This window comes from Orcinus orca, chromosome 9 (assembly GCF_937001465.1).
Source record: "Orcinus orca chromosome 9, mOrcOrc1.1, whole genome shotgun sequence".
In the NCBI taxonomy this organism is placed as follows: Eukaryota; Metazoa; Chordata; class Mammalia; order Artiodactyla; family Delphinidae; genus Orcinus; species Orcinus orca.
In genome coordinates, this window is record NC_064567.1 from 17,274,939 (window position 1) to 17,286,813 (window position 11,875).

At 41.3% G+C, this 11,875-nt stretch overlaps 1 protein-coding gene across 1 annotated transcript; it reads right to left on the bottom strand.

Moving 5' to 3' along the window:
• Window positions 1-856: 856 nt before the first annotated feature.
• On the bottom strand, window positions 857-9,681 carry STMP1 (short transmembrane mitochondrial protein 1). The gene is made up of 3 exons (XM_004272167.4): window positions 9,553-9,681; window positions 2,140-2,193; window positions 857-1,209 (listed from the first exon to the last, which is right to left on the bottom strand). The coding sequence occupies exons 1-3, from the start codon at window positions 9,565-9,567 to the stop codon at window positions 1,135-1,137; spliced, it is 144 nt and encodes a 47-aa protein (XP_004272215.1). The 5' UTR covers window positions 9,568-9,681; the 3' UTR covers window positions 857-1,134.
• Window positions 9,682-11,875: the final 2,194 nt, after the last annotated feature.

Below are 11,875 nucleotides of genomic sequence, written 5' to 3' on the forward strand. Positions count from 1 at the left end.
ACTGGGGAAAACACTGTATATAGTTTGTTATCATTTGTATAAAAACCCCCATGTACATGTGTTTGTTCAGGCACAAAATCTTCCGCAAAAGGATACAGGGAACTAGCGAGTGCCTGACTCCAGGGAGAGGAACTAGGAGCTGAGGGACAACGCAGATCACTTTGTACTGACCCAGGGGAAAAGTCAGGTATTTAAACTTTTTTATCAATTAAAAAAAATTATGGACTGATTATACACTTGAAAAATTACAAGAGTAATTTATGGTTGCAGAAAGAAAAACACAAAAAGTCTTCTTATGAGAATCACTATAAAGTTATAATTTAAATACATTTTTTTAATGTAAAAAGGCATAAAATTTCCTTTATAGACAACTTCTCATTTATCTACCATGTAATGTCAAATGTGCCTGTAATCCCATAAAATAAGTATGATTCTTATGAGAAAACAGAGCCAGATCAAATGCATCGTTAGGAAAAAACATGCATACTAGACTATGAATTCTACTGAGGACAAAGGCCATTACTTTAAATACTTTTCAATTCCCCAGTTCCTGACAGGGTTCTCAAAACAGAGTTTCTTGGTTAATGAATAGCAAATTGATTTATTGGTTAAATTAGCAACTATGGAGCTTCCTGACAACAACATAAAATTAGTGGATAACTCACCAGAAACTGGCTTCTAGATTTTCATTTTAATTACTATTTTGAAACAACATAATTTAGTACCAAAGGTTTAAACACCCAATATAATTTCTAGACTGTGAAATCAGCATTATTTATATCTCATCAGCTATACAAAACTCATCAATTTTTCTTTTGAAAACGGTAGTAGAAATCCCAAAGAATAAGGGAGAGACTACTAATTAAAGGTTACGTTTACTAATCTAGCACCACAATTCCATTCTCAGGACCTCCCAAGTGGCTGGAAGGAGGAAGGGAAGAAGTGAGGATGTTGGAAAAGTAAGGGCTGTTCTTAACTTGTGGCCCCATTTGTGCTGTAAGGCAATGCAGGGTCTAGCAAAGAAGAAAACTGCTGAGGCTGGAGATGAAAACAAAAGCTTTTGGTTCAGATGGTAAAGGAGGCCCTCAAGAACAGTAGAATCAGTTTATCCAGGAGGCAGTGCTGGAGTTGGCCTCATGAACTAGGGGGTTTCTTCTTGGCATCCACGTCCTTTTTAATTTCTTCAAGTTTTTTAGCCAGGTTTGGTATCTTTAAAGAGAAAAGAGATTATTATCATTTCGCATCTACCTAATCAATATTTTTTCATTTCTCTTCCTCTAAAGATAAATGGATTTTTTACTTTTCCTCTAAAAGAAACCTGCTCAACAGTGGTCTTTCTTAGCCTCATAACTGCCTAAGAAGGATACCAAAAGATGTAAGTTAAAGTAGGCTCCCTCCCCAAAAGCCAGAACCTGACTTCTACTTTTATATACCCACTTAGCCCCTCAATCCAGTGCCAAGTAAAAGTTGTACATATAAACAATAAATGTGACATAAATTAACAAGCACCTGCCTAGAAAACCACATGACTCAAGTGAAGGTTGACAAAGGGAATTCCCTTTATCACACTAAAAGCTTCACTATAAAACAAATCAAAAGTTAATATCATATTTCCCTTCCTTATCTCTTTAAAATAAGCATTACCTTTTAGGATCCCCATTCATGGGCATTTGTGTCACCTGATTTTCAACTTCCCCATCTGTAAAGTGAAGCTAATACAACTCCCTACTTCACAAAACGCTGTTCTCCTTAAATGTGTTGCACTATATGAATCCACCTCCAAATTACTCAGTCATCTCTACTACTGGGTAGGGTGCTGAAAAGATTATCCAATTTAAGTATCACTTGATTTTCCATAGAACTGTAAGAATCTAACAGTGTTACTCTATGTTAACAAACCCAGCTCAGGATCACCAGGAGGCCACCTAAACTGATGGGATTTTTGCACTCCTATGGTGACAGGTGCTTCTGTGAGTTCTGTTATTTTTTCAAACAATGGAAAGTCTTACTACAAAATTCAGGACTTTTTCCTCAGACCTATGGACCTTGTTTGCTGGAAGGCATACCTTACTTCAGCAAACACAAGTCACTATGTATTAGTTACGTGAAATGAAGGAAGATGTGAATATGGTCACTTACGTCATAGTTCTGAGCCAGATACATTCCCACCACGTTGCCAAGAGTAAATCCAAGCTGTAAGGATAGAACAGGAAGAGTCACACTGGAGACGGAGCTCTGTGCCATCCAATACCACACCAGACTACATGGATAATATTCTCCTAAGGAGCGCAGGACAGTTATAAGACCCCGATGTCCAGGCTAGGGCCATGCATAGCATGAAATTCACATCTTTCTTCTATAAAATAAACACAGAAATATCCTCCCAAAAGGTTAAAGAGTATACGAAAAAATATACGGTAGCACTGAACACATCGACCTTATAAATATTTGGCTGTAAGTTCTAGAAACTCAAGCCAAAATTCCGATTTTTGTTGTTAAAAGCCAGTTTATTTATTTTTATTTTTTTGGTTTTGAGATTTTTTATTTCTTGCTACATCAAGTAAAAAGTATTCAATTTTAAAAAGCATTCGGCTAAATCGTAGGATCTTAGAAAACGAAGGGACCTTCACAGTTCAATCTCTTCATATTTCAAGAGGCACCTGAGGCCTAGGACATGGCCATTCATAACAGGAGCACAGGACAACCTAAATTAGATTCACACTCAAACACTAAAATATACAGTGAGATAAAGCAGGAAGCTGACATGCAACTGAGACAGCACATGGTTTAGCACTCTGCCCTGGATGGAGTCTAATGGGCAGGGCACTTAAGACCTGCAGAGAACACAGGTCCCCTAACCATGTCTTAGTCAGTGACAAGAGAGACAGGCACGATTTTTAGAGAACTGTTTATCCCACTGGGTGACTCTTCCTGAACAAAATCTGTTTCATGAAAATTTAAAGCACTCCCTTCACACCAAAAGAGTTTCAAAGTTCCTTAAGATTGGAGTTTTAATGATGATCTATAATTTCCTGGGTTTTTTCCCCCAATAATAAAAAATCTCCAACTGAACACCTAACTTCTAATGTTATAAATGTGAACTGGCATCTGATTTTTTTTATCATTTTCTTTAATCAGTGTCACTCCTATTCAATACACAGCAGAGGTTAACAGAGAAAAACAAAGCGCAGCACTTAACACTAATGGTCATATGTGGTGTGGTCGAATCGTCTTCAAGTTGGAGAACAGAGAACAAGTTGGAGAACTTCAGAACACAGCTGGATCCTTAATAAGTTTTAAGCTTACTAAGCTTTAAACACCAAAAGCATAATTTAAATAGGTTTGTTGTAAGTTAAGAAGCATAAAAGAGGCTATCAAGTCTAACCATAGACCATCTTCTGATCATTTGATTAATCAAACATATCTTGTGAATATTTTTACCAATGTGCACCAAGAAGCAAAATGATTTTTTTCACTCCTATGGGTTGAAACCAGGCAGTCAGAGGTTTTCCAAATCCAGAAAGAGTATTAAATTTGCTTAAAAGAAGAGGGGAAGGGCTTCCCTGGTGGCGCAGTGGTTGAGAGTCTGCCTGCCAATGCAGGGGACACGGGTTCGTGCCCCGGTCCAGGAAGATCCCACATGCCGTGGAGCGGCTGGGCCCATGAGCCATGGCCACTGAGCCTGCGTGTCCGGAGCCTGTGCTCCGCAACGGGACAGGCCACAGCAGTGAGAGGCCCACGTACCGCAAAAAAAAAAAAAAAAAGAAGAAGAAGAGGGGAAAAAAATCATCTAAGAATGTTAGCTCTAACACCAAACAGAAAGAACAGAGGGTTGAAAAATTTCAAGAAAAATAAATTAGAGTTCTGGTTCTACCACTGTCTAGCTGTGTACCTTTAGGCATGACACTTAACCTCCTTGGCGCTTTGCTGATCTGAGTTTCCTGATTTCTAAAACATTATACCAACAATGCTCCTTCTAGCTCCAACATTCTAGGATTCTTGGTTCTTACCACGTGTGTCTCAAAATAAATATGGCATATCTAATGTGTCTTCATTTTGGCAATTTCACGAGGCATCAGGGCACATGAAAAAAATAGCAGTTATTTTAAAACACAAAACAAAAACCATGGGTCTCTAGACAAGTCATATCCAATTCCAGTTTCAGAATATTGCTAGGTCTACCAATGGGATATTGTAAAATTACATAAACAACATGAGAGAAATGTGAGGAAAATGCATGACACCAGAAAAGCATTTATATGTTGTTCATGGGATACTCAATAGACAAGTTTAGACAGGTAAAAAATTTTAATCTGAATAAATAAAGGATCTCAAAAAATAAAATCTAAATCTGAGGAACAGAGACTCATTAGTCTGAGAAGTTAGACTGGAGCCAGAGTATAAAACGTCTCGAATGAGTCTGAAACCTCTCTGCAGGCCAAGACCTGGAAGCCTCCTCAGTGGTCCATCCAGATGGCTGGACGCTATCACCATGGTCTTCCTCCACATCACAGGGTCCCCCCATAGTACTCCCTGCAGACAAGATAGTGCAGAAGGAAGGGAAATGCCTTCTTCCCAAGCTCAACACTAAATACATCACTATTATGTCCTCTCTGCCATCATTTTGAAACTTTAGGAATACGTAGCTTCTTCTCACAAACATATTGAGGACAATAAATGGTAAAACACCAGAAGTTTGGGGACTGAGGAGTGACATGAGCTAAGTAATGTAAAGGACAAACAGGTGAGAAGAAATCTGAAAAAAATCCTCCCAAATACATCTGGCCTCCAAAGGTTTTGATTGAAGGATTACAGTCCCTTATATCCTGAAAATCAATTTCATATCCAGCCCTGTGAAAAGATTATAAAATGGTCTCTATCTTAAAGAATTTATATGATGTATAGAAAGAAAAGCTACATATAAGTAAAATAGTTATATAACAACAGAAAGCAGCACCCAGCACAGGATCTTGAATGTAATAGATGCATGAAAAACCAGAACTGAGTCATGAATTAAGTAACAAAATGAGTGATACAGAAGTGATTCTTTTAAGAAACCATACCTGAAAGAGATCGGTGTACCTCAACTTGTTATTAAAGGCTCTAAAGATGCTGAGGAAGTGTTAAAATTTAAACTGGAAAGGGACGTGACTGTGGAGAATCAAGGTACAAGACAGGAATGACAATGTAATGACCTGAATAAAAGAAATAGGCCCAATTAGAAAAGTGGATTTGAACTAAAAACTGGAGAGAAACTACTAGTACAGAGAGCTGGATAGGGCTAGCTGATGGACTTCAAAAAACAAGCAATGGAGTTTAGTTCATTTACAAAACGGTGGGGAGCCACTGACTGCTCTTTATCAGCAGCAACGTGATGAAAGCCCTGCTTTGCAAGCACTCACCTGACAGCTGTTCCCAAAAAAGGCTGAAAAAATACAGATTAGAGAAGGCACACGGGAGAGCAAGCAAACACGAATGAATTGTTTTTCTTCTTTAAAATCAATGAAGATCAATGGAATAGAATAAAGCGTCCAGGAATAAACCCTTACATTTATGGTCATGTGATTTTCAACAAGGGTGCTAAGACATCCAATGGGGAAAGAATGCTGGGACAACTGGATATCCACATGCAAAAGAATTAAGTTGGACCCCTACTTTACATCATAAACAAAACTTAACTCAAAATGGATCAAAGACCTAAATGTAAGACTTAAAACTGTAAATCTCTTAGGAGAAAACATACGAGTAAATCTTCATGATCTTGGGGTAGGCGATGGTTTCTTAGATATGACACCAAAAGCACAAGTAACAAAAGAAAAAATAGATAAATTGATTTTATCAAAATTTAAAACATTTGTGTTTCAAAGAATACCAACAAGAGGGCTTCCCTGGTGGCGCAGTGGTTGGGAGTCCGCCTGCCGATGCAGGGGACACGGGTTCGTGCCCCAGTCTGGGAAGATCCCACATGCTGTGGAGCGGCTGGGCCCGTGAGCCATGGCCGCTCAGCCTGTGCGTCCGGAGCCTGTGCTCTGCAACGGGAGAGGCCACAACAGTGAGAGGCCCGCGTACCACAAAGAAAAAAAAAAGAATACCAACAAGAAAGTGAAGAGAACCCACAGAATGAAATAAATATGTGCAAATCATATATCTGATAAGGGACTTGTACCCAGAATACATAAGGAATTCTTATGAGTGAATGATAAAAAGACAACCCAATTTTAAAACAAGCAAAGGATTTGAACAGACACTTCTCCAAAGAAGATATACAAATAAACGGCCAACAAACACATGAAATCATCATTAGTCATTAGTCATTAAGGAAATGCAGATCAAAACCACAATGAGGTCTCATCGCACCCACTAGGGCGACTTAAATCCAAAAGATGTATAAGTGTTGGCAAGGATATGGAGAACCTTCATACATTGCTGGTGGGAATGTAAAATGATGTAGCCACTTTGGAAAAGTCTTGCAAATCCTCAAAAAGCTGTGCACAGAATTACCATCTGACGCAGCAATTCCACTTTAGGGTATATAACCAAGAAAACTGAAACATGTACCTACACAAAAACTACATGAATATTCATAGCAAGATTATTCATAATAGCCAAAAGGTGGAAACAACCCAAATGTCCATCAACTGGTGAATGAATTAACAAAATGTGGCATATTCACACAATGTAATAATAATCAACCATAAAAAGGAATGAAGTCCTGATTCATGCTACAACATGGATAAATCTTGAAAACATTATGCCAAGTGAGAGGCTGTCAGAAAAGACCACGTATTGTATGATTTAACTTAAAGGAAATGTCCAGAATAGGCAAATCCAGAGAGACACAAAATAAATTAGTGGTTGTCCAGGGTTAGGTGTGAGAGGAATGAGAAATGAATGCTAATGGTATGGAGTTTCTTTGTGGGGGGCAATAAAATATTAGATATAAAAATTAGATAGTGGTGATGCTTGCACAACTCTGTGAACATACTGAAAAAACACTAAATCCTACTAAATCCACTAAATCCTTAAATAGGTGAATTGTATGATGTGTGAACTAACTGTATCTCAAAACTATTAAAAAAAAAAAAACAGTAAGATTTGGGACCTCCAGGGCTTCCCTGGTGGTGCAGTGGTTGAGAATCTGCCTGCCAATACAGGGGACACGGGTTCGAGCCTTGGTCTGGGAAGATCCCACATGCCGCGGAGCAACTAAGCCCGTGCACCACAGCTACTGAGTCTGTGCTCTAAAGCCTGCGAGCCACAACTACTGAGCCCATGTGCCATATCTACTGAGCCCACGTGCCACAACTACTGAAGTCCGCGTGCCTAGAGCCCATGCTCCGCAACAAGAGAAGCCACTGCAATGAGAAGCCCGTGCACCACAACAAAGAGCAGACCCCGCTCGCTGCAACTACAGAAAGCCCACGCGCAGCAACAAAGACCCAACACAGCCAAAAATAAAATTATAAATTTATTTTTAAAAAAATGTCCATGTGTGTTACAATGTGTAAGAATATTGGAAAGCACTGAGATGCAGTATCCAAAAGCCGAGGGAGGAGGGATTAAAGAGGTGATTAAGAGTACCAGGTGCTGCTGCTCTGAGAGATAAGAAAAGCAATACATTACCCCAGTAACAGTACAACAGGCAGTGTACACAAGCCACGAGCAGTGCCCATCATATCAGGTTTCCCTTTAAAAGCTTCAAAAGTTTCCTTACACCAAACTGGCTAAACCATGCTGCAATTAAGGAAGCTACTGCAGTACAAGCAAGGGGAAAGACGCAGCAGGACCACAGGAGCAAGTTTCGATATAGGGATGATGGGCAAATATTTTAATCCAAGGAGAAATGAACAATATCTGAGTCCTTACTGTCATTGTTTCAAGTACTTTAATGTATTAACTCATTTTTAATCATCACAATAAAACCATGAAGTAGGCTCCCATTTTCAGATGTGGAAACTGAAGCATAAAGAATTTAAATAACTTGCCCAAGTTCCCACTGCTTAAAAATGATAATTCAAAGGCAGGAGTCTGATTCTGGAATCTGACCTCTTAAGCACTAGGACATGATGGCTGGTCACAGGTTAAAAGCTCGAGGAGATCTCAGGGATCATCTACATCAACCCCATTGTTTTATAGATGAAATGGCTGAGAGCAAGGAGAAAGATTTGCCCAAGTTCAAATGAGCTGGTGAATCATTTGACAGAGTTAGAATCAAGGTAAAGTTATGCTATTACTTCTTTCAACAAATGCAATGAGGAGGTGGGAGAACATCCGTGTTACTTCTGAACTAGGAATTTAATGAATGGCTTCGGCATCTCTCCTTAAATGCTGAGAATTCTGAATTTGCATATCAGTCACATCCATATTCATACACAGCAATAGTTTATTTCAAAACCAAATAAAGTCACTCTGCAAAGGTACCTAGAAAGTTAAGTGTAAATGAATCCATGTGCTTCCTCCCAGTTATCAATGAGCTACGGCTGTACAGGAGACTCAAGTACATCATCTCACACTTTGGGGCTGACACTGTTTTTAACCTGAGTGTTTCCTACAACCATATGGCAGTAATTATTTCTATTGACTCCTAAGCTAATACCCAGTTAGGACACTGGAGAAACTTCCAGAAGCAGAGGTGTAGCCATGTCTTGTTTAGGCAGTTTATGTCAAGGATACTCTCTTTCCGGCCTAGAGATTGAAAAATTAATTACCATCTCAAAAAGGACAGAGGGGCACTTTTTCTTCTTTAATCTCTTTCATAAAGAACGTAACATTTGGGAAAGTATCTCATCCCAAGAGCACTCAATTTCCATCGGCCACCTGGAAGGTATTACAATACCTGCCTCTTATCAGAATCAGAATTTAAACATCCAGTTTTGAAGGCACGAAAACCTGGAAGAAAAACTTTCACCTGGAAGTCTGGCAAGTTCTCCTGAAACCTTCAACCAGGCAATCTTTGAAACACATGGGGCTTTGCCAGAAAACCCGCTTTTAACTGAAAGACCCATGAAAAATAATTTGTTTACTCATGGTAACAGTCGTTTTACCCTAGAGTGAGCATTTTGGAAAAATTATTTGTACACCAGGGCCTGACTCAGGCCAGCAACCAGCCATCCTCCGTCTGGAAGCTATAAAAGGTCTGATGAGCGCTCCCCAGGCCTCTAATTCTGGCGGTTTACTCCTTTAGAGTTTATTCCTGGCCCTCCTACGTTTTCAAAGACGCCAACCAGCAGGGCTCTAAGTCGACGGGATATGTGTCTACGTCAGGGGGTGGCAGTACAGAAAAAGTCATTAAGGACCCCGGGAGCCTTAACTCGAGGAATACACAAAGCACGCGGGCACGTCACAGAAGAGCTTTGAAAACGCACGCTCTGACCCCTCAGAAGTTTTAGGGACTTAAAGGGAGGCAGAAAAATGCCGGCCAAAGGATTTGGGTGAGGCAGAAACAAAACCCCGCAGCCCACCCCGCCAGGCAACTAGCAGGCGCGGGGGGCAGTGGGACCCGACGGACCCACGCCCAGGGCTCCCAGCTCGCTCCTCGGCAGCTCCACTCACCAGGAACTGGAGCATAATGTCGGCAAGGAAGACTCGTAGCTCAGCTACAGCTCCGTGGGCCGTCCGAGAGTGCCTCCTCCGGCGCGACGGGCGGAGCCCGCGGCCGACTTCCGGTTCACGCCCCGCCCCGCCCCTTTGGCACCCTTCGCCTCGCATCAGCCGGAAGCGGCTCCTGGCGTTCCCTGGCGGAGCTCCTCGGGATCACCTCCTGAACTGACCGCCCGGCGCGAGCGTGCGGGGCCGGCTAGGAGCAAGTCCCAAGCCCCAAGCCGGGCTTGCATTAGCTTTGAACATTCAGATTCCAGGGCCCAGTCCTCAAATCCCGTTTCTGTAAAGCTGGGTCGGGGCCCAGGAATCTATATTATTAACCGGTATCGCCACACTTATGATGCACAGCCAGTCTTAGAACTCCCTGACCTAGAAGGATCACAGGAGGCGGTGGTTCCCATCCCCACGTGCAAAGCGAATCACCTGTGGAGCTTTTGCGATATACTCCACTGGGGCCCCACGCAGAGTTGTATTTTTCAAAAGCTCCACAGATAATGCTGTGTAACCTGCGTTGAGGATCTGTGATAGAGGTTAAGTAGTAAGATGGAGGCCTTTGGAGTCTGGCACAGCTGGGTTCGATTCATGACTGCCGTGCACTTCCTGGGGCAGCCAGAAACGAGTTACTTAACCTCCCTGAAGTTTGCTTTTCTTCAGTGTAAATGCGGCTAGCACCAGCTCCCTTGCTGAATTGTAGGGGGATCAAATGAGACAAGGTAAGGGATCCATAAATGCTTGTCATGTGTCAGGTGTGGACAGTGAGCTCTGGAAGACCTCTTCCTGGCCTCTCTGCACACAGAGATGCCACCTCCTACTCCTGGTCTTCGAATCCCTCTACAACCTCCATCAACACACACACTTACAAAGTAAGACCACCGTCTTCTCTTTGCTCTCAGCCTTTTGAATTCACCCTTACCTGCTATATTAAGTAGAACTCTGGTTTCAAATAGTAAAAACAAAATCATATTAGCTTAAACCAAATGAGAGTGTATTATACAGTAGACGACAAGGAGGAATAGGAAAGCTATTAGGAATTAAGCAGCATTTTCTCTCCATTTCTGCCCTTCTCCATACATCTGTCTCATTGTTCTCTCTCTTTGCTTTACGTTTTTTTTCTGCTTTCCAGAATATGGCCACTGTTACTTAAATTTACTCATTAAATGGTCCATCCAATAGAAAGACTGGATCACTCTTTCATTACTATTTTCAAATACCTGGGAAAGGAATGATGATTGGTGTCAGTTGCTTTCCAATCAATTGTAACTAGAACAGACAGGGTCTCTTTGAACTGAAGTGGCTGCCAAGAGGAAGGAGATGCTGGTAGATGGCTGTAACACACTCTACTTTCCAATATGTCTAGGTTAAACCTTGAGTCAGTCAAGTCTTGACCAGGGCTTCTCAAAATTAGTGTGCATTCAGATAACCTGGGGATCTTGTTAAACTGCAGATTCTAATTCAACATATCTGAGTTGGGTCCTGAGAGTCGGTATTTCTACTAAGCTCCTAAGAGATGCTGCTACTAGTGGTCTGTGAACCATGCTTTGAGTTACAAGACACCAGACTATAAGCTACATGAGGGTGAGGACTTTATTTGGTTCACAACTCCATTCCTAGTGCCCAGAAAGTGAACACAATATTTATTGAAATTCCTTGTATAAAACCTTGTCTCCTTCTTACAGATAAAGCCTTAAATGAAGTCTGGCTTTTCCCCTAAGGCCTTTTCAAAGGCTCTCTCTCCATAACCCCAAATAACCACGAGGCATGGAAAAGGCAGGATTCTTTGACTACTTTCAGGTTATTACTTAAATGTTCTCATATTTTAAAAACCTCCTTTAAAATTCATGTCTTCCCTCTACCCCTTCACAGTGCCTTAACTTATTGACTTCCTTAGGCAGTCCCCCCATTCACTGAAGGTTTGGCATCTAACAGCCTTCCATTCAGTCCCAAGCTATCATCATCATGGGTGACTTCAAAGGCCATGAACATTTGTATGTTCAAAGAATCCTTACCTCTAATGACTCTGATCCTCACACCACTTCAGCAATCCACCATCATGTTCATAACCCACACTTTGTCACCTCCTGGACCTGCTCCACCTGTGAAGTATTACATTCCAAAATCCTACCTTCTATCCTATCAACTCTTTGACCTTAGCCAGATGTCCAGTCTCTCAGCTGTTCCATAGTCTCACAAGCTATGAGCTTCCTCCTGGCTTCACCCTTTTCTATCTGGTCTAAACCCCCAAGAGATCAGAACTTCAGTCAAGGACCATTAGCCT